This window comes from Cavia porcellus, unplaced genomic scaffold, assembly GCF_034190915.1.
Source record: "Cavia porcellus strain 051 isolate PalLab524CR breed Dunkin Hartley unplaced genomic scaffold, mCavPor4.1 scaffold_14, whole genome shotgun sequence".
Taxonomy (NCBI): Eukaryota; Metazoa; Chordata; class Mammalia; order Rodentia; family Caviidae; genus Cavia; species Cavia porcellus.
Window position 1 is genome coordinate 76,578,529 of NW_026947497.1, and position 23,962 is coordinate 76,602,490.

Sequence of the window (23,962 nt, forward strand, 5' to 3'; positions counted from 1 at the left end):
AAATGTAGAGTGGACGTGAACAGTACTTCTGAACAGCTGGTAGTACAGGTTATTGGAGGTGGCACACTGAGGCAGGAGGATCACTGAGTTTGAGGCCAGCCAGTACCACATGGCAAGAATCTGTCTCAAAAAAAAAAAGGAAGAAAAAAACCAAAAACACTGGCAGTATTTGTTATCAGTGATCTGAAACGTTTTCAGGTAAAAATTAGAATTAAAAATAATTATATTCAGCTTGATATATTGCCAACATTTAGAGGGTTTGGGGTTTTTTTTGTCATTTTGAGACAGGGTCACTATGTGGTTCAGGCTGGCCTTAGGCTCACTTTGTAGCCCAGGCTGGTCTGGAACTCTAAATGATCCTCCTGTCTCAGCCTCCCAAGTGCTAGAATTACAGGCATGCAGTACCATGCCCAGTGAGGGTTTGGATTTTATTATGCTGGTATTGTAATGAAATTGTCAGGATCTGGAGTGTTTGCATAGCTTGGTGAACAAATATTACTAAATGGCCAGTGCATGATATTGTGCAGTCACACATTGGTAAACAATGCACTCAAGACCTTAAGGTGGATTATATGTCATATATTGCTATTCAATAGGGTGCTCTAAAATGAAGCTGCCTGCAATAAGTATCTGTTATCTCAGTTTCTTAGGGTCAGGAATCCAGGTGAGGCTTAGCATGGTGTTTTGGGGGTCTCCTGAGGATGCAGTGAAGTGGTCAGCCAGGGCTTTAGTCAGCTCAGTCTGGGAGAAGGAGGATCCTTGAAAGTTGCTGGATAGAAATAGCACTTCCTTACCTCAGAGCAGAGGAAACCAGGAGAGGGTGGTCCAAAATCTCTTCTTGTAACCTAATCTTGTAATGACTTTTATGTCCTGTCACCTCCATCACATTGTAGTTAATCCAACCCATACTCAAGGTATTTCCACAAAGTTTATGAATAGCAGAGAAAGGTGTGGTTTGTTTGTTTGCTTTGGGGTGGGGGGCGGGGGGGGGCAGGTTCTGCCTAATGTAGTTCAAGCTGGCCTTGAACTCATGTCCTCCTGCTTCAGCTTCCCAAATGCTGAGATCGCAGGTATGCACCACCAGCCAGCACACCTGAGGGTGTGCTGCTCTAATAGAATCCCTGAGATAATCTGCTTGAAAGAGAAGGACTTTTTCTTGGCTTACAGTGTTAGAGGTTTGTGTTAAGTCTGTGGCCCTGTGGCCCTGTCACTTTTGGTCTTTCCATGAAGCAGTGCTGCATCAAGGGTGTGGCACAGGAGGCCACTTAGCTCACAGCAGCCAGACGGCAAAAAGAAGAAACTGGAGTTTTGTGACCCCTCCCAGGGCTACCCCTAAGACCTGTTTCCCAGAAGTTCTGCCACCTTCAGGAGTACCTCGGGCTGGGGCCAAGCCTTCACACACAGACCTCTGCGGAAAGTTTATCCATAAGGAAGCGAGGGGCGAGATTGTACACTCTGTGGAACACTGGGCTTGAGGGACAGAGTGTGACAAGCTCATTGATAAGAGTTTAGGATCCACTTTGCAACAAACATTTAAGGAACTGCTACTAAGTTTGCTGTGGAATCAAAGAATATCTGCAGTTACCATTTTAAAAAGCTATAAAAACACGCCTTTTTACAACTGCTTATTTGTGGGGGGCTGAATTTTAATTTTCTTCCTATCTTTGAACTAAAAGAATAGCAAGGACTGGTGGTATATGCCTGCAATCCCAGCACTTGGGAGATTGAGCCAAAAGAATCACTGCAAGTTCAAGGCCAGCCTGGGTGACACAGAATTCAAGGCCAGCCTGCACCGTGACACCCTGTCTCAAAACAACCAAAAAATAGCAGATCTACAAATAGTAATAAGATAATCTGAAAATTCAGATTTCCTTTTTCGTTCTTTCTTTCTCCTTCCTTCCCTCCCTACTTTCTTCTTTCTCTTCTATTCCTCCTCATGCTTCCTTCCTTTCACTTTTTCCTTCCCCTCTTCTTCCTTTTCCTCCTTTCTTCTCCACCTTTTTCTTTTTTTGGTACTGGGGATCAAACTCACAACGTTGCATTTGCCAAGCAGGCACTTACGCCACTGAGCTAAACCCCCAGCCCACCTTTTTCTTTTTATTTAATTTTCTTTTTTGGTACCAAGAATTGAACTCAGAGCCTTGTGTTAGGTGGGTAAGTGCTGCACTACTGAGCTGTATCCCAGGCCCGGTTCTTTCCTTTTCTATTTTTCTTTTCTCTTTTTACTTTTTGGCATTGAACCCATGGCTTTGTACATGCTAGGTTAATACTCCCGCCTATGACTTCATGAGGCTTTGGTGGAAGGACCATCTAGACAGAAGCCATCACAGTAATTTTAAGTGTTTACTATTGAGCCAGGCATGGTGGTACATGTGTGTGATCCCAGCATTCTGGTAGGCTAAAGCAGGTGGATCATAAATCCAAAAACCCACTGAAACAATTTAGTGACTTAAAGTGACTGGGGTTGGCAATATAGCTCTGGGTTCAATTCCCAGTACTCCTAAAAAAAAAAAAAAAAAAAAAAAAAAAAAAAAAAAAAATTTGGAGGCTGTAGTGTACTAGCTAGAAATAATTACAAATACCATACTTTATAGTGGCAAGGTTGAAAAAATAACATTCTTCAATTTTTAAATAAAAATTTAAATTTATTATTAGCTTATTTTTGGTACTAATTTTGAGCTTTCACCCAGAGATACATCCCCAGTCCTTTTTAATTTTTTTTATTTTGAAACAATCTTTATAAGTTGCTAAATTGGCCAGGCTGGACTGGAACTTGCCATTTTCCTGCTTCAGCCTCCTGGAATGTTGTTTTTTGCAGGCGAATATCACCCTGCCCTGCTTCATCAGTTATTTTTGATTAGGAAGAAAGGGAAAAGAGGGGAAGAAGAAGAGAAAAAAAGAAGTTTAAATGTTCTAACATTTTCAGTATAAACTGAAAACATAACTATTAATGTTATCTTTTCCAGATACAGTATTATGATTCTTTTTTAACCTATGGTTCTGCATTTTTTATTCGTTCCTTTTGTTTTTGACTTAGTTCTCTGATAAAAATCACTACCTTGTGCAATGACAGACAGGATGTCTTGTCCTACTGCTAGTCATCATTTCTTATTGTTTGAGCCGTGTGCCAGCCAGGCTCACTATATAATTGCACATAGGTAACATGGTCATTTCTTTCTGGCCTAACATTTTCATACAGGATAATAACATTTTGATTATTTATTTTTTTATCTTTTTGAGACAGGGTCTTGCTATGTGGGCTCACTTTGTAGCCCAAGATGGTCTTGAACTTGCAATGATCCCCCTGCTTTAGCCTCCTGAGTGCTGGGATTACAGGAGTGCATCACCACGCCCAGCAAAATTTTGATTATGTTTGTACTGAGTGAGATGAGTTTCTGCTCACTGAGACACGTTGTTTGTTTGTTTTTTTCTTAGACACGTTTTGAATTTAAGAATTATACCAAAGGCTGGTCAGATCCTCAGTCTAACTAAATACAGCATGTGAAATACGAGTCTTATTTTACTCTCCACATGGAGTCATCCTAGAAATCTTCATTCTTTCTAATATTACCACTTGGATTCTTACCTTGTTGTTTTGGTCAAATCTCTTTAACGGGGCTTTAATTTTCTTATTTGTAAAATAAAATGGTTGTGCTAAAGTTGGTTGGGTTAATTATGTATAAATGACTTAAAAGTTTAAGAGTGTTTTTGCTCTCTTATTTCTGCTTGCAGTTTAAATCTGCAAGCATCCACTCCCCTCCTACCTCCATTGCCCGGCACTGGGGATTAAATCCAGGACCCAGGCTAGCTCGAACTTACATTCTCCTGCCTCAGCTCCTGACTGCTGTTTGGTACTATATGACTATTTTAAAGCAAGAACTACTTTATAGATAAGGAAGTTTTTAGATGTTATAAATTACTGTACAGTTTTAATCAATCTTGTTTTCTTTTTTCCCCCCTTAAAGCTCCTAAAAGACGACGGCCTGCACGTTCAATATTTGATGGTTTCCGAGACTTTCAAACTGAAACTAGTAGGTATCTGTGGAACATTATGATTTCCCTTCCTCACTCTCCCTAATAAAAAGGGAAATTTGATTAATATTAAGCCTGATACTGTGAGGAATCACCTTATTTAAAAAGTTAAATTAGGAATTCAGTCTATGTGTACTTCCTCCAGAGCTGAACTACTCTAGATTCTAACCTATTTGGTTCCAGAGGAATGATAATGGAGGGACATAACATAAGGAATCGTGAGTTATCACTGTGGGTGCCGTTTGAAGGCTGACTCTGATCAAATAAAACTGATTCCTCCAGGATCCTATCTCTCAGTGGAAGGAATTGCTATAATGAAAGTAGTTACAGATTGAGACTGAAGAAAAAGCAACACAACCCAAAGCTGCCACTATTGACCAAAATACTAAAAGAAAAAATATTTTTTAAATTACAAAAAGATTCTTAGAAAACATAAAAATAAATGTAAAATGTGGGTACCCCACTATTGAGATGCCGATACCCTCGTGCTAAATCTGACTCTTATCATGTGCCCTGACACCATCCCAGGTGTTAAGGAAAAGACTTGGAGGATCTGGACCCCAAAATCTGGGTACTTTGTATCCCAAATATTAGGGTGCCCACTCTACCACATTAAGTCTTACCTAGTCCCACTTGAGGTGCCTAGACCCCAGAATTGGGGTACTCTAGACTCCAATATTGAGGTTTACTTTTGTGGAATAAGGAGAACCTTATTTTATACTTGTTTTATACTTTTAGAGGATTTAGTATTGAATTATCAAAGGGATCCTAAAGAAAGGGCAGTTCATGTTAGGGAGTAGATGACTCACTCTTGGTCTGTGTTTGATTTGTAGTTGACTTACGGAGTGTTTGTCACGGCATGAATAAGTCTTGTAACTTTGAAAAGAGTTGAATGGAAACCTAAACTGAGGTCACTAAGTGATCTATGCCCTTCTGGTAGAAAGTGACAAAGTCATTATCCTTGTTTTGTTTTCTTTGCTGTATAGTTCAGGCTGACCTCAAGCTTGAGATCCTCCTATGTCAGTCTCCAGAGTGCTGGAATTACAGCATGGCTGTGTGTTTATTTTTAATTAGATTTATTCCAGAAAATTAAACATAATTTTACCATAAAAAAACCACAGTGCTCACCACTACTGCTATAAAGACTTGAGAATATAGTTAGAAACAACACATACGTTCAGCTAATTTTCAGAACTATATAAATGAGGCGGAATGCTTTCATGTATGCTGAAATTGGCTTTTGAATATGTAAAGGAAATTATCTTGATTAGATGGGCTTTAAAAAAAAAAATCATACTGGGGATCACACTGCGGGTCTTACTGACCCTAAGCAAATGCTTACCCTCTGGTTGCATCCCCCTCCCTAACTAGATTATTTTTCTGCTTTCACTTTGGATAGGGAGTCTTCAGACTTCCTCCTCTCCCTGCTTCTTTTTTTCAGAGTCAGCTTTAGATCTTTGTATTTGCATTTGAGGTGAAGCACATTGTTTAGTAATTACTTCAGTTGATACCTGTCTGTCTGTCTGTCTATCTATCTGTCTGTCTTTCTTTCTTTTTTTGGTACAGGGGTCGAACTCACAACTGAGTGCTTGCAAGGCAGGCACTTATGCCACTGAGCTAAATCCCCAGCCTGATAGCATTTTTCTTACTGCCCAATTCTTGGCTTCTTTTGTTTTATGACTAATTGAAATTTTGTCAACCATTTTATTGCAGTTCGGCAAGAGCAGGAACTAAGAAATGGTGGAGCAATAGATAAGAAACTGACTACCCTTGCGGATCTATTCCGGCCACCCATTGACTTGATGCATAAAGGCAGCTTTGAAACAGTAAGTTGTTGGAGGGTTTATATCTTATTGCAACCCTGAAGAAGAAGAAGAAAAAGAAGAAATATATATATATATATATGAAATTGTCAGCTTCTGCATGACATAACAAACTTTACATTGATTTGTCTGTCTGTCTGTCTCTATTTTTAAAGACAGGGTCCCACTATGTAGCCTAGGCTGGTGTCAAACTCACGGTAATCCACCTATTTCAGCCTCCCAAATGGGATTACAGATATGCACCACCAGACCCAGCTCTGTAATTGTATTTCTTTTTTTTTTTTTTTTGTCTTTTTGTCTTTTTGAGACAGGATCTTGCTTTGCAGTTCAGACTGGCCTTGAGCTCACTCTGTAGCCTAGGCTGGTCTCGAACTCACAATGATCTTCCTGCCTCAGCCTCGTGAGTGCTGGGATTACAGGCGCGAGCCTCCACGACCTGCTGTAATTGTATTTCTAACAGTAGTGGTTTGTCTCTGCTGTCCCTGGTAGACAAAGTATGGAGACAGAGTCTAGATTTGTGTTGATTTATTCCAGCAAGACGGCAATAACAGCTTTATGATAGGGTAGTGGGTAATCTCAGTGAGCCTGCACCTTTATTTCCCCCAAGTTCACACTAGATATCAGTGCACTTTTGCCAGTCTGAGCCTAGCTGACAACCACTAGATGGCGCCAACAGTGGTTCTGAGTTTTAAGCTCAGTGGCTCCCAGTGAATAGGTTTCTCCCCTAGTGAGCCCTCAACATTCACCGCCAGCTAGTGTAGTCCTTCATCTGCACTGCTGTCTTCCACTGCTGCAGCTCTCTTTAGAGCCCTCTGGTGTGTGTCACTGGTGTGTGACACTGTGTGTCAGCAGATTTGAACCACTGCTCCCACACAGTGAGTCAAGGAGAAGGCTCAGGCCAGCTACCTCGTCCTCCTTTGTTGAGGTTTCTCTCTTTGCTCTCCCAAGGAGCTTCATTCTTGCTTTAGATCCTTGCTGGTCCAGGGGACCCACTGCTCTTCTTCATGTCTTCCTCACATTGCTATATTCCAGTGTCTAGACAGTGACTCTCAGAGGAGCTCCTTCTCTGCTGTTTATTAGTCTCTATGTTCCCAGAAGTCTCTTCAAACAGTAATGGATGGAGTTGCTTCTTAGATTTAAAAAAAAAAACCTTTGATTATTAGCCTTGTGTGGTATTATTTTTAGAATCTTTGCCATTTAATAGGTTTTTGTTGTTGTTGTTGTTGTTTGTTTTTTTTTTTTTTTTTTTTTTTTTTTTTTTTTTTTTGGTACCGGGGATCAAACTCACGACCTTGTGTTTCCCAAGCAGTCACTTACACCACTGAGCTAAATCCCCAACCTCTTTTTTTTAAATCTTTTTTTGAGACAAGACCTCCCTATGCAATTCAAGCTGGCTTTGAGCTCATTTTGTCACCCAGGCTAGTTTTGAATTTGCAGCAATCCTCCTGCCTCAGTCTTTGTGGTGCAAGGATTACAGGTGTGTGCCACCACACCTGGCTTAATAGCTTTTTAAAAATCATTTTTTAAAGTTTTATGTATTGTCTTCATCGTTTTCCTCCTTGTTGGGACTCAGTACCAGACACAATCAGTTTAAAGAGGATGGGTTTATTTCTGCTCAGTTTCAGTCCATAGTCCTTGGCTCCAAGGCAGGACAGGATGGCAGAGGGGTCTGGTGTGGGGAAGAGCCAAGATAGGATCAGTGCCCTTCTAGGTCATGACCACAGTGACCACCTTTTCCAGCCAGAGCCCACTGCTTTACAGCAAATCAGCTATAAGTCCCCATAATCCAGTCACTGTCCAGAGACAGGAAGCTCATGGGGCCATTGCAGGACTAACGTATATCCTGGATTCATGGCTGCTACTGAGAGCAGGTGCTTGTTAGCATTTATGGATTGTATATAGGTGTCTTTTACTTGTATAGTCGTTCTGCCTTCCCTGAAACTTCACTTCTCATAGTTGCATTTGCCTGAGATCTGAAAGTATTAGTTGGAGAATTTCAGAAATAAACAGTTTATGTGCACTCTTGTAGCTGTGCTGCCAGGGCAGTGTCCTCAGTGACCCCACCTCCCCACCCATCACAGTGTGCTATCTTCGTTATCAGATGGACTCACGCGGTGTTAAAGTACCTGTGCTGAAGCAGCTATTACTGCATGTGATAGTGGCCTGAAAATTTTAACGCTAGGGATGGATGCAGGTAGTTCAGATGCACCACAGAGGCCATCAAGTGTTTTCTTTAAGTGACAAGGTGAATGTTCTCAGAAAGGAAAGCCAAAAAAGCTATATGCTGAGGCTGCTAAGATCTGTGATCTGAAACAAATCATCTGTCCATGAAGTTGTAAAGAGGGTCAAAGAAATCATGGGCGTGATGCTGCACATCTTGATCCCTGCACTTTGGGAGCTTGGGCAGAAGAATCACAAGTTTGAGTCCAGCCTGAGCAACTTAGTGAGATACTGACTCAAAATCAAAATAAAAAGACAGGGGGTGTAGCACAGTGCTGCATCCTGGTTCGATTCTTGGTCCTGAATAAATGTGCTAGTTTTGTTGTGGTTCAGCCTGTAAATATTATTGCCACAGTGTTAAGTGCTTATTTAAGGTAGAAGGGATATTTACATTGGTGTAAGTCATGTAAAAAAAAAAAGTATATGAAGGATTTGGCATTATTTGCAGTTTCAGACATGTACTGAGAGTCTTGAACATATTCTCTGTCAATAAGGGGAAACTATTTCTGTGGGGGTCCTAGTGTGTTTGGGGAAAAAAGCCTGAAGTTGCAGAATGCATTGTTCCTCGGTTCTGAGTTTTGTTTGTTTACTGAGACACAGTCTCATTATAGTTCAGGCTGGTCTTATACTCACTGTGTGGCTCTGGCTAGCCTCAAACTCAGTGATTCTCCCGCCTCAGCCTCCTGAGTATTGGGAATACAGATATGCGCCCCCATGCCCAGCTCATCTTGGTTTTATCTTGACTAACTGTGAAGAAAAACTTTCCAGAGCAGGTTTATTTGTTAACTTGTAAGCTTAATGTGAGAGCAAGGGAAATGTGTATCTTTTTACTTTGGTAATCCTCTGGCCAAGTAGCTGGCACTTAGTAGGAACAAGACATTTTTTATTTTATTTTATTTTACTTTAAGAGGATAAAACTAAACAGAACAAATCAGATCAAAAGAAAACAATGTAAGTGACACAGATTTCAAAGCAAGACAACAGCAGATTTACAGTGACTGCCATGTTTCTTGTGTTCTTCCTAAATAGTTGTCTATGTCTTCACACACAATGAATTCGTACAAAAAAATAGTATTGAACTGATCAGAACAGTGACATTACAGCCCTTCAAAAACAGACAATAGGGAAGTCAACAATGGCTACCATAATGTCTCGTTCTCTTCAAAATAGCTATCTATACCTTCACGTATGTTAAAATTAAATCATATAAAACAGGCTAAAACCACTCTAAATAAAGAATAAAAGTGTTACTGGATTTCACAGCCCGATGATAGGAAATCAGAAATGGGTACCATAATGTCTCTTTTTCTTCAGAGTAACTTCATTTCATCACACATAATACAATTGATTCTCGTAGACTGTTTCGGAGAAGTTCTACACACATATAAGCCTCCACATGTATACCTATTCTTTCTGTATTAGAGGGAAAACCAAAACAAAACAGATTACCAGAAAAACATGAAACAAAAAAGACAAATAACAGTAGCAAAGAGCCCAAAACAATGATGATATAGGCCTATAAAACAAGATGGTAGCAGCATAGCTAGGTTTGTTGTTTTACATAATGATCTTCTAGAGTTCCTCAGATCACCAGACACTAACATGCAAAATTGTTCCAATCCTATGAATGTTAACTGTTTTGTTCCAAGAACTTACAGAATTTGTAGCACAATCATCTTAGCTATGCAAAGTGTGTTTATACAATTTTAGGTATTTTTTTCTTTTCCCCTTCCTTTTTCTTTTTCCTCCTTTTCCCTGAGATATTATTTTTTTCCCCTTTGAGCAGATTCTTTTCCTTTCACTGTATTTATTGAGGATTTTGTATCTTATGTATTCTTACCATTTCTTACACTAGGGAGACAATATGGTATTTACACATGTGAGTTTGATTTATTTCACTTATGAATATGGTCTCAGGTAATTTATAAATATCAATATGATCATTCTTTATAACTGAGTAGTACTCCAGTGTTTAAAAATACCACATCTTTTTTATCCATTCTTCAATTGATGGACATTTAGATTGTTTTCAAGATCTGGCTATTAAAAATTGTGCTGCTATAAACATGGGTGTACATATATCACTTTGATAGGATATTTTCAGTTCTTCTGGGAATATGTCCAGAAGTAGAATAACTGGGTCAAATGGGACCGCCAATCCCAGCTTTTTGAGGAATCTCTAGACTGACCTCCACAGTGGTTGCACCAGTCTGCACTCCCACCAACAATGCAGAAGAGTTCCTTTTTTCCCATAGCCTCTCCAGCATTTGTTGTTGGTAGTTTTCCTTATCCTGACCATACTTTTTGGAATGAGAGGGAATCTCAGTGTGGTTTTAATTTGCATTCCTCTAATAACCAGTGATGCTAAAACATTTGTTAAATAAATGAATTTAGTGAATACTTTAGTTTTTTTTTCCAAAGAACTTGCTTTTATGTGTTAACTGATATGTTGTTTTTGTGTTAGCATGTTAATGGTCTTTTTTTTTTTTTTTTTGTCTTTTTCCTTTTTATCGGTACCGGGGATCAAACTCACGACTGCCTGCTTGCAAGGCAGGCGCTTATGCCGCTGAGCTAAACCTCCAGCCCCTGTTAATGGTCTTTCAAATCAGAATATTTCCACAGAAATATTACTTAAGTTACTTAAGTTCACAGAAACAACTTAAATTTCAGATTATATATCTGAGTATAAAGTAGGCCAAAGGATAACTAAAAATTATATGTATCGGCTACTTGAAAATGAATTCTGATTTTTTTAAAAAACTGCCCTTTTAATATTCTCTCTCAATTGGTTTTACAATGATCTGTTATTGGTTTGATTTTGCTATACCTAATTGACTGGACAACTATTGTGAAGATAATGAGATATACTATAGCATCTATTACTACTATCCCAATATCCTGCTTTGAAGTTCTATACCAATGTCACTACATTGTCTCAAGTTCGATCCCTAGTACCTGCCTTCTGAGAAAAACTGTCCTTTGACATATACTAGCACAAAATGTTTAGGATAAGGAATTAATTTATAAATCTGCTCTTTTAACTTTAGTTTTCTGAATTGTAAAACTTGAAAGTATTTGGCTATGTAGCAGAAAACTCTAATGTTGGTGATTTGATCACACGAGTTTGTTTTTGTTAGGTAGTAAGCATAGAATTGAGAGACTCCTTGGCCTTTATTTATCAGTCAGAAGTGTTGTTAGATGTCTCCGTAGTTTTTCCATTTTTCTCCTGTGGTCTTAACAGGAGTTACCTGTTCTGTCTGGTGTACTGGTTGTAGCGCAGCCAACAGCATGTGGGTTTGTTTGCTGTTTTCTGTTTTTAAACTTCTGAAATACCATAGGGTTAATGTAATAATTCTGGAGCTTGATTTAACTTGGTCACACTGGATAATATAAAGCCGTTGTTCTTTGTTGATTGACGATAAATGTGAATATCTTTTGTATTGTCTGCTGAATTGTAAATTATATCACCTTTCTTTGTTTCATAAGCTACATGGTTTGCAACAATCTAATTTTTCACTATTAATGTGAGTAAATATACCTACCTACAAGTCTTTATATCATATAAACACTCCCAGAGAAAGTAGTCATTTCATTATAATTGATGGTATATGTTGTTTTTGTTTTTTTTTTTTTTGTCTTTTTCATTTTTATCGGTTCCAAGGATCGAACTCACGACCGCCTGCTTGCAAGGCAGGTGCTTATGCTGCTGAGCTAAATCCCCAGCCCCGATGGTATATGTATTAATTTTATAGAAATAAGGGAAGTAATATGTAAAAACTAAGGCAGTGAAGTTTAGACTAATGGATTTTAGAAACTGGTGGAACACTTTACCTGCTCAGGAAAAACCTAGATGTTTGGTCCCCATATTAGACATAAATTTGAGCCTCAGCTTACCATATTTAGACACTAGTGTTGATAGAGATGGGTCATGTTCAGGGATTCTTGCTGGCTCATGCTAACCAAAGGAAAGACTCATTTAGTGAGTGTTATTGAGGCTTTCTGTGGCAAGATCTTGTTCCACGTGTTGGTATTATGAGTACCAACCATGTGAGAGAGGCCAAGGAAAAAACAGCAGCTTAAAGAAGATGGAAATCTTAGCGTCATCTGTCCCACGAAATTAGAGGTGAGGGTTTTTTCTGTCTTGTTCTGTCATGCCTCCGTCTTGCTTATCTTTGTCCATAATCTAAGATGACTAGCCAGCAAAGGAGGCAAAGGACCTGAGCAGCCTATGCTTTGCCCAGTAAGTTGTATCTAATACTTGGGCTTGGGTCACTCTACTGCAGAATGCAACATGGCCTCATCTGGTTGCAGTGGCTACTAGGATACCAAATGCTTAGATGATATTGGAGATTGCTGAGTGAGGAAGAGAGAATGGGTGTTTGGTACCTATAAATAGTTTCTACCATGGTGGTAATCAAATTATACCAAGTCCTTCCCATCACAGAATTTACAGTGATAGTGAACATATGGCATGCATGTTCTTCTTTAAAGACAAAAGATGTTAATATATTAAGTATTTTTTTCCCCTAAATTAAAGTATCAGTATTCAGACTTAATTGCAGTGTTGGCGCTCTGCAAGTAGATTTTGGGTTGCCATTTGGGCACTCATATTTATTTATTTATTTATTTAGTGCCAGGGATTGAACTCAGGACTTCACACTTGTCAGGCAGACACTTACAGCACTGAGCTAAATCCCCGGCCCTGGGCACTCATCTTTAAAAGGTTTGCCATTACTGGTTTTGTGGTGGTTTTTTTTTTTGTTTTTTGTTTTTTGTTTTTTGTTTTTTCTTTGTCTTTTCGAGACAGGGTCTCGCTGTGCAGTTCAGGATGGCCTTGAGCTCACTTTGTAGCCCAGGCTGGTCTCGAACTTGCAGCAATCCTCCTGCCTCAGCCTCCTGAGTGCTGGGATTACATGCGTGAGCCACCACACCCGGCTGCCATTGCTGGTTTTGTAAGAGAAACAGACTATAAATAAGTGGAAAGCGCAAAACAACAACAAGATGTGTGTCATCTGTATGTTTTTGTTATGTATTTGTATGTAATGACATACTGCATGATACTGTAGTTGCTGGGGGAAAGAAAATACATTATGGGAAGGAGAATAAGGGCTGCTGTGTTTCTTACAGGCAAACTGAAAGCAAAGGTGAGGTCCTAGGTTTCACTTATGTTTGTGATTGTAAGGAAAGGGAACTTTTTAGGCAGAAAGATCAGGGAAGACTTCTGAAGAATGAGATTTTGAGTAGAAACGTGGATCGAGTGAGCGGGAGAGAACAGGGGGCATACAGAGAACAGTGATGTTGGAAAGAGCTGCTTTATACTACCAAGGTGGGCAAACACTTAGGATAAATGCTCTGACCTGGATGAAGGATTATTTCTCAGGTTTTCATCTTTTGCAGTCAGCTTGTAAGATCTGTGAACATAGGAACTTTGTTTTATTTACTGTTAGGAAAATAACAATATCTAGAATAGTTTTTGTCAGATAAATTGGCCTTCATTAGATCACTGTCAAATAGTTGGATGGCATAATTTGAAATATATTGTACAGAAAAATCAGAACAATTTCTATGTTATATCTTATTTCATCAGTAGAAATGCTTTTTTTTTTTTTTTTTTTTTTTGTCTTTTTCTTTTTTATCGGTACCAGGGATCGAACTCACGACTGCCTGCTTGCAAGGCAGGCACTTACGCCGCTGAGCTAAATCTCCAGCCCGAAATGCATATTTTTTAAAGTTGATAATTCAGTTACATGTGCTTCTAGCCCTAATTTACTAAAAGTACTTTAAGTTAAAAAGCATTTATTATTAAAATAATTAGTTAAATGAAGTGGTGCAAAAAATAGTGGAAGTATTTAGCTGAAAATGTGAGACTATTCAGTAACTAACTGAGTTGTGGCAAAACTTTCTATACAGTTGTCCCTCTGGATATGCAGAGGATTTGTTCCATGACCCTCCCCCCAGTGCCAAATCCTTGAATGTTCAAGTCCCTGATATGAAATGATGAAGCATTTCTATACAATATGCACATATCCTCCTGTATGCTGAAATCATTTAGAGATTACTTACAGTCCCTCATACAGTGTGCATGCTGTGTTGCACTTTATTGTTTGAGGGGAAATAAGAGAAGAAAGTGTACTTACATGTTGGGTACAGAAGCAAGAGTCCCAGGCCTAGTAACTGTGTCGTGTGTGGATAACAAAGGAGCAGTGAGCCAGCCAAAGGCGCTGCATGAATGCTGAAAACTCTAGGTCATGCTTCAAAACTCAGTATTTACATGGAAAGGATAACCTGTGAATTCAGAAACGTCAGTCTCCAACTAGAAGTTTGGTGTTTTAGGGAGAGGATACTGGGGATTGAATGTAGGACCTCATGCATGGCAGCATGCGGGACAAGTGCTCTACCACTGAACTAGAGCCTGGTGCTGACCCTTTGAGACAAGGTCTCACTAAGTTGCTCAGGCTACCTTCAAACTTACAACCCTCCTGCCTCAGCCTCCTGAGTAACTGAGATTACAGGATTGCGCTTCTATGCTCAGCTTGTAGAAACTATTTCGAATAAATGTTGTGTATCTTTATTTTTACAGGCCAAAGAGTGTGGTCAGATGCAGAATAAGTGGCTGATGATAAATATTCAAAATGTGCAAGATTTCGCATGCCAGTGCCTCAACCGTGACGTATGGAGCAATGAAGCTGTGAAGAACATTATCCGAGAACATTTCATTTTCTGGCAGGCAAGGAGAAATAATTGAACTTTTTTTTGTAGTGTGGTATTTTGAGGAAGACAAATTGAATTATAAACTGGGGAAAACGAGTTAAATTATGACACATAAGTCCCCTATAATGGGTGAAATAGTAAAGGCAAGGAAGAAGGCAGCAATGAAGAGCTCCCAGAGGAAGGAGGGAAAAACAGAAACACGCCATAGAAACTGTTTGATGCTTGTGTCCCAGAGGCGCCTTGTGGTTTCCGCATGGTAATGATTAATGCGCGCTCTGGACTTGAAATCCAGAAGTGTCTTGATAACTAATTGTGCTGTTCAATAGAAACACATAATAGCTGCATAATGTAAAATTTTCTAGTAGTCATGTTTAAAAAGACAAAAAAGCCTGATGAAGTTAATACATTTTATTGAAATAAGCATGTTTCTGTTAAAATTGTTGTATCTGTTTTGTAGCTAATATAAAAATACTCATAAGATGCTTTGTTTTTGCTTAATTTTTGATATTAAATCTTTAAGCCATCATTTTTGTCTTTTAGAGATAGTTTCATTATGCATTTCAGGCTATCCTTGAATTTAAATTGTAGCCAAGCCAATTGTAGTCTGCCTCAGCCTCCCAAGTGCTGAGATTATAGGCATGCACCACCACACCTTGCCTATTGTGTGTATTTTATGCTTCTCAATTTGTTCAAGACTGTTTCAGGTGCTTCTGTAGCCACTGTGATTAGTGACTATCATTTGGTTACAGTAAACATGTTAGAACTTAACTGCATGTCATCGGATATACAACTTAGTTTTCTTGTTGCTGAATATAAACTAGTGCTACCAGCACCACTCTACTAGTTTCTGACTTACAAATTTAAAATCTTCAGGCATTAGTGGCTCTAGTTGCATTTTATATAAATTATTGAGCTAAGAGTAAATGATCTTGTTCTCATTTTCTATAATTTTTTTAGAGAGGGTTACTTAGACTCAAATTTGGGACTTTGTGCTTGCCGGCAGGCATTTTGTTACTGAGCTATATCCCTGAACCATTTTTTTTTTAAATTTTGAAGAGTTATAGGAAATAACTTTTGAAAGAATCATTTTTTTCTATTACAAGAAACATTGTTAATGCTGTTGATTGTTTGTTGCTGTTAATGCTATTCATGTTTTATAGGCCTCTAAATGCAATATGATTGTTTCTAATGGCAAAATTCCTTTTATTCAATACATACTATCTCTTGCCCTGACATTGTGAGATGCTTGCAAGCTTATGATTTTAATGTATTTGGAGAGATATATTTATGTTGGGGATCAAGAATAACATAGGTATACAGGTACTTGGACACGCAAAGCAGTGCCTTTTCCTTGAACTGAGAAAGGAGGGGACTAGGTTGTTATGTTTATGGTAAGTTCCAGAAGGGCCTGCAGGCAGAAAGTTGAGGAACTCTAGCCCATAGAAGTCTTTTTGCAGTAAAGAACACATTGCCATGAACCCCCCTGAAAATACTTCCCCTCACTTTGAGCACACTTATCCCATCATTTTTCCCACTTTCTGAAGCAGCTCTCTGGAAGTCTTTTTTTCCCCTGAGTGTCTTTTGATTGTATATCATCCTGGCTGCCTCAGTGTACTGAGTCAGTTCAACCCATTGATTTTTCATGATCATATTGACTTGGGGGAAGAGACAGAAGTTGTGCGGTATCAGATGTGAATAAAATGGGTGAGGACACAGCATCATGTTTTTACAAGTTTGCCTTCCCACTGGATGGCACTCAGCAGCAGGATTTACTGTATTTTCTATTATAAGCAGGATTTACTGTGTTTTCTATTATAGCTCATAATGACACTCAGGAAAGAGGACTTTCAGAACGGCTTCAGAAAGTTGCAAAAACGATGAGACAACTGTGTTTGTTGCAAGGGGGGTGGTTTGAGGGTGATTAATGGCATTGTATCTTTTACTGTACTATATTTTTTAAAACTTACAAAATTTAAATGTTCACTAACTACTGTGATCATGCCCTGCACTAAAGGTTTATTTGGAAAATTAATTGTGTTGGTATATAACAGGTTATATTTGGTCCCTTTTTAGAGGTTAACTTTTTTATATATCACTGATTTAACAGGTTTATCATGACAGTGAGGAAGGTCAGAGATACATACAGTTTTATAAACTAGGAGACTTCCCCTATGTCTCCATCTTGGACCCACGAACCGGTAAGATTTGTTATTACTTCACAGCCTTGTAACCTGTCGTATTTTTCAGTTACCTAAAGGATTGATCTTTTAATATTTGGTTTCAGAATTGCAATAATTTAGGTGATAGTTTCTTGTTCATGTCCTTTATGGATTGTTTAACCACTCATGTGTATATCAAGGAAATCTTTTTGGCAACAAAAGATGAAACAATTAATGTGTGAACTGGAGAAATTTATTGCAGTAATGAATGCATTGCCGTGAACCCTCCTCAGAGTCCTTCCCTGCCCTTTGAGCACAGTATCTCATTGTTCTTGCCACTTTCTGAAGCAGTTCTGGAAATGTGAGTTTTGAAACACAGTCTTGCTGTGTTGCCGAGGCAACCTTAAACTTGTAATCTTTCTGCATGTAGGCTCCCAAGTAGTTGAGAATACAGGCTTGTATGTACCATTGCAGCCTATGTGCTTTTATTATTTATTGATTGTATTTTATTTAGCTACTGCTTTGTTTGAACATCTTCCAAAATGACAGTAAGTGATACCAGCAGATCAGATACTCGATCATGATGAATAGGAATCTGTCAGATCTGTTATAGTTGATGCAGTCTCTAGGTTATAAATTAAGTAGATATGGGGATATGTGTTCATAGTAAATTTTAACTGTGCATGTGCAAAAAGAATGACTTAATGAGAATGTTCAGAAAAAATACTAATTTTTATTATGCTTACATATCCTGATTTTTAATCCTTAGGTCAGAAGTTAGTAGAGTGGCACCAATTAGATGTATCTTCTTTCTTGGACCAAGTGACAGGATTTCTGGGTGAACATGGGCAGCTGGATGGACTTTCTAGCAGTCCTCCCAAAAAATGTGCCCGATCAGTAAGTATGAGTAAGGAGTGGTGATGGGTAATATATGAAATTGTCTGTACATGTCTTATATAAAGTATCTGATGTTAAGATGGTGATGTTTTGATAATTTGCCACATAAGGATTCTGTCTCCTCATTGAAGTCATCAGACTCATATACCCAGTGTCTCCTGCAGGTAGGGCACAGGCATGTGACCTAAACATTTTTTTCCCACTTTTTCTTAAATATCTCCCTTCCTTCCTTCCTTCCTTCCTTCCTTCCTTCTTCCTTCCTTTTTGTTTCCTTCCTTCCTTCCTTCATTTTCAAATACATTTTATTTCAAAGAGAAAAAAAAATGCAAAACACATCAGTTGGGGTTAGATACATACATTGGGCATTGTTTTCCCCAAATCATGTATGACCTAAAGATCTTAATTGAGAAATAAACACTGAACATGTGGATCTGAGGACCCACTTGCTTAGGGAAACCCTGGGAGGGCTCTTTTAATCAAGGTAGAGTGCAGCAGAAGTGGTGTTTTCGCTGGAACAACTTTCTAGGGTAATTTGCCATGATTCCTGGTTACATAGCTTTAGGACCTGATTCTCTGGCTCTCTCAGAGATTACTTCTGTACTTAATTTCTGTAGTACGCTATTATTAATCAGACCTCTTTTATGGTTGGCATCATGATTAGCTATAAAATAAGGGACCTTCCGAGATACAGAAGTATCACACTGGTGGTAAATGCTTTTTGAATTTGATGGCAGTGAAGGTAAAATAGTTTTAGAGCATGTGCCTTTAGCAGTCCAGATTAAAGAGTGGTAATGGTTCCTTAGCTGTTATGAGGGACAAAGCACCTGTTTAAGGAAAAGCCTTACGGAGGAGGAGTGTTCTTTTTGAAGGCATTAAAATATAAACAGTCAAACACCCCATAGTATTTCTTTCATTTCCAAGTACCTGGGATTAAAGTTTTTCACCTGGCCCTGTTTTTTTAAATTGAATTATCTCCTTGTTATTGAATTGCAGTAGTTCTTTATAGCCTAAATGTAAGCCCTTTGAGTGTATGGTTTGCTGATATTTTTCTCTTACTCTGTTGCTTGGTTATTCATTATTATGATAGTATCATTTCAAGAGCAAAATGTAAAGTTTGATGAAATTCAATTGGTTAGCTTTTATACTTTGATATCATAAGAAATCTTGCTGTAACTCAAGATTTTATCTTTCTCATTAAAAATAGTTTTTACTCTTGATTCTGTGCTCCTTTTTGTGAGTTTTTGTGTATGGTAATCAGGTATGATCAGGTTTTTTGCTTGCATTATTTTGCAATAGTGGAGATAGAACCCAGGGCCTTCTTTTTTTTTTTTTTTTTTTTGTCTTTTTCCTTTTTATCGGTACCGGGGATCGAACTCAGGACTGCCTGCTTTCAAGGCAGGCACTTATGCCACTGAGCTAAACCCCCAGCCCCGGCCTTCTTATTTTTTGAGACAGAGTCTTGCTAAGTTGCTCAGGTCGGGGTCAAATACTGTGTTCCGTCTGCCTCAGCCTCCCAAATGCTTGAAATACAAGTGTGTACCACTGTGCCCATCCACCCCTTTTATGTGTGACTTTTCACTTGTTTCATTTTTTCCCTTTTTTTTTTTGAGATAAGTCTTGCTATATAGTTCAAGCTGGCCTTGAACTCACAGCTGTTCTCCTGCCTTACCCTCCCAAGTACTGGAATTATGGCCATATGCCACCATGCATGCCTGGTTTTATTCACTTGTTTCGGTTTCTTTCATTCGTTCATTGACAGGGTCTTGTCATGTAGCCCAGGTTGACCTTGAACTCACTGTGTAGTCTAGCAGTTATGGCCCTGTGCCACCTGCCTGGCAGTATCATCTTTTTAATAGAATTTCCCTTCCTCTATTGAGTTGGCCTTTGCACCTTTGTTTTAAAAACAAAATAAAATCTGATCATCCTGATTTTATTTGGATCTCTGTAAACTCAATAAATTGTTACTAGTTTTTCTTTTATACAAATATTTTGTTGTCTCGACTAGTGTATTTTGTATATTATTATGTAGTAAGTTTTGAAGTTACATGGTGTGATAACTTCTACCTTTTTCTTTAAAATTATTGTAGAGCCAAGGTGTGATGGGACACATCTGTAATCTCAGCACTTTGGGAGGCTGAGGCAGGGGATCATAAGTTTGAACTCAGCTTGAGCGAGCTAGTCACTTAGTGAAAACTGCCTCAAAATAAAAAACAAAAAGGGCTGGGGATGTAATTCAGGTTCTGCATTCAATATCCAGAGCCTCTAGTACCAGGTAAAGAATAGTTTTAGTTACTGTATTTCAGGTCTTTTGCATCTTCACATAAGCTTTAGAACCAGCTCGATACATTATTATAAAAAAATAAAAAGACCACCGGGGATGTTGACTGGAATTGCATTGATTCTTTGGAGCATTTTGAGAATCAACATCCTAATGATTGAATCTTTGGGCTATGTAGAAAGGAATAGATCTCCACACTTCTTTGTCTTTCTGTAATGTTTTCTAGTTTTTGCACGTTGACCTTTTGCCTGCAACCTCACTTCATTAACATTCTAGTTACAGTCCCACCTTTGTAGATTCTTAGAATTTTCTGTTTGAATCATCATGCTGTCAGCAGATAAACACTTTGGTGTTCTGAGCCCTGTATCTGTTGATGCTTTCTCATGCCTTCTCACACTGGTTACACTTCCAGTATGGTAGGAGATAGAAGTAGGGAGACGACATCTTTACTTGTTGCTGGTGTTAGTGGGACACATTGTCTTTTCGCTCCATAATTTGATGTTAGCTATATCTTTCTAATAAAGATGCACATACTTTATTAGGCTGAGGAACTTTCCTTTTGTTCTTCGTTTGCTGAGCTTTTATTGTTAGTGGATTTCGTCATTTTTAAAAAACATCTGACGAGGTGATAATATGGTTTGGGGGGGTTGTTTTCCTTGGTTTAGTTTGGGTTTTTGAGACAAGATCTCACTTTGTAGTGCCAACTGGCCTTGAACTTACAGTGTAGCCCAGGCAAATGTCAAACGAACTCTTGGTAATCCTCCTGCCACTGCCTCCTGAGTGCCGGGATTATAGGCTTGCAGCATCATGCCGAGCTTCATCAGTTGATTTTTGAATGTTAAACCTTATATTCTTGGGGTTTAAACCCACTTAGTTTTGATGCTTTGTTGTTGTTACTGGATTTAATTTGCTAAATTTTTGTTGTGTTGTTTTTTGAGACAGAGTGTAACTATATAATATTTCAGGTTGGCTTTAACTCTTTGTGATCTTCCTCAGTCTCCCAAGTACTGGAATTAAAGGCATGTGGTATTATGTTCAGCTTATTTTACTAACATGTTATTGAGAATTTGTTTGTCTGCTCATGAGGAATATTGATTTATAGTTTTTGTTCTTTTTTTTTTTGTCCTTTTTTGTTTTTATCGGTACCAGGGATCGAACTCACGACTGTCTGCTTGCAAGGCAGGCGCTTATGCCACTGAGCTAAATTCCCAGCCCCTGTTCTTGTCTTTTTGAGACAGGATCTCACTATGTAATTCAGGCTTGCCTTGAGCTCACTTGGTAATCCAGGCTAGTTTTGAACTGGCAAAGATCCTCCTGCCTCAGCCTCCCAAATGCTGGGATTACAGGCATGAGCCACCACACCCGGCTTAATTATAGTTTTGTTTTTTAATTTTGAGGATTTTCTGTTCTCATTTTTTCTTTCTTTCTTTCTTTCTTTTTTTTTTTTTTTTTTTTTTTTTTTTTTGTCTTTTTCATTTTTTATTGGTACCAGGGATCGAACTCACGATTGTCTGCTTGCAAGGCAGGTGCTTATGCCGCTGAGCTAAATCCCCAGCCCCTCGTTTTTTCTTTCTTATATTACCTTTCATGTGTTTTTTTCTGGTTTTGGTATCAAGTTAAAACTGACCTTAACAATGAATTGGAAAGTGTTTCTTCTTCCTCTGTTTCCTACAAGTGTGTGTGTAGAATTCAAATTATTTATTTTATTTTTAATTTTTAATTTTTTATGTAAAGAAAAACAGAACAAAACAGAAAACGGGCAGAAATAGTAATACTTTCAAAGAAAAAAAATAAACAGTAATAAATCACTAGTTGATGTATACATATTGTCCCCCCACAAATAGTTGTTCAAGATACACAAGTGGAAAATATAAATGGGAATTTATATACACAAGTGGAAAATATAAATGGGAATTCAACCAGGGAGACTGCAAACAGTTCTGTCCAACTATCCAACAAAAACTACTGGCTATCAATCCTATACACTTAGACATGTATGCATTTATCCATATCTTCATTTATGTTGAGACCTAACAAAACTTACTAGATTAAAATCCTTCTGAACAAAGATTAATAATATTGCTGGATTTCACATCATAACACTCCGGAATCAGCACTGGGTACTGCAGTGTCCCTTTCTTTCCTTCAAAGTATTTGTTCATTTCATCATGTGTCATAAGATCAGTTCTCACAAACTGTTTATAGGTTTTACGTAAGCATGAGTCTTAACATGTATTTCTATCCTGTATTACATGTATTTCTGTATTAGAGGGAGAAGCAGAACAAAGCAGGACAGAACTAAACTTTTTCCTATAGACACATAAAACTAAAAAGACATATAAATATGTTGTATAAGGATTTCTATCATGGTCACTGTGCTGTTTCTTGTTATCATCAATAGAATTGGCTATATCATCAGATAAAGTATAATTGAACATATCAGTACATAGAATTAACAGAAATACAACTTTGTAGATAGTGTAGAACTACAAAAACAGGTAATAATCAAATCAGAATGGATATCATGGTGAATCATTGTCATTTTCAGTATAGTTGTCTGTACTCCTCAACTTGATATCAGCAACCTAACGGTTTTGAATAAAATCTGTCAATAATAAGCAGCAATCAAAAAAGTCAGATTTAACTAAGATCAGTCATGATACAACAGTATAAGTCATACAGGGATCTAGATTGAGCTAATAGGAAATTAAAGATGACCACTGTGCTATGTTCTGATATCTTTGGGACAGCTCTCTGTGCCCCCAGATGCAGTGCTTGTATACAAACTAGGACAGAGCAAGTTCCAACCAAGCAGAGTGGTGCGAGTAATAGGGATTAATAATTCCTGATACAGTATTAGCTATATCTTCCGCTGTTTTTTTTTTTAAGACTATTCTTCCCCTTTACTCCCCCAAAATGAACTGTGTATTTTTGGGTCTCCCCAATACTCACAGTTTTGTATTGGTGGGGACAAGCTGCTATTTACCTAAGTGTTTCCGAACTTTGTCACTCCTGGGCTGGATTTCTAGTTATATTTCTTCATTTATTAAAGCCTGTCTGTTCAACCTATCCATAAATACTGGTCTACTTACCCGTATTACTCTCTATCACATTGAGTTCCGTTTTCTCCTGTTTGATTTTGGTCCATGTAACCTTCAGGCTAATTCTATTTCCTATAAAGAACCTCTCAGAGGACCCTACCTCTTAATCCACTCTGCTTGCAAATTCTCTTTTTTCCCTTAAATTAGTGTATCTAGGCCATCTATATTAGAAATTATATTTTAGAAATTTTTCTGTCATTAGTAGTCTGTCTTCCTCATTTCGCTTTCTGCTCCATTCATTGTGGCCTCTCTGCCACTGTTTCTGGAATCCTCTGTCTTTAGAATGTCCTGCAGTATTCTCTGTAGAGTTGGATTGGTGGTTGAGAATTCCCCAGTTCCTCTTTATTTTGGAAGCACCTTGTTTCTCCATTAATTTCTAGGGACAGTTGTGCAGGATATATCAATCTTGGCTGGAGGCTATTGTCTTTCAAAGCTTGGATTATTTCACCCCATGCTCTTCGAGATTTGATGGTTTGTGCGGAGAAGTCTGCTGTAATTCTGATGGGTGTTCCCTTCTAAGTGATCTTTTTCTTGTCTCTGACAGCTTTTAATATTCTGTTCTTATATTGGATTTCTGGAATCTTGATTATTATATGCCTGGATGTAGTTCTGTTTTGATTGTAGGTGGCCAGAGTTCTGTATGCCTCATACATCTGAGCATCCTCACCTTTTCCTATGTTTGGGAAGTTTTCCTTGATTATTTCTGTGAATAGCCTTTTCTTAAGTTATAGATTCTCTTGT

The 23,962-nt window shown here is 38.3% G+C and overlaps 1 protein-coding gene across 2 annotated transcripts in view; it reads left to right on the plus strand.

Annotated features, from left to right (window-relative positions):
• The window catches only part of Ubxn7 (UBX domain protein 7), a 60,930-nt gene that overhangs the window by 27,208 nt on the left and 9,760 nt on the right, over positions 1–23,962 (plus strand). For both annotated transcript variants that reach the window (XM_003477108.5, XM_063224329.1), the window contains exons 4-8: positions 3,966–4,031; positions 5,746–5,858; positions 14,656–14,802; positions 16,894–16,984; positions 17,715–17,842. In XM_003477108.5, coding sequence (XP_003477156.2) covers positions 3,966–4,031; positions 5,746–5,858; positions 14,656–14,802; positions 16,894–16,984; positions 17,715–17,842 — 545 coding nt within the window. The remainder of the gene's footprint in view (positions 1–3,965; positions 4,032–5,745; positions 5,859–14,655; positions 14,803–16,893; positions 16,985–17,714; positions 17,843–23,962) is intronic.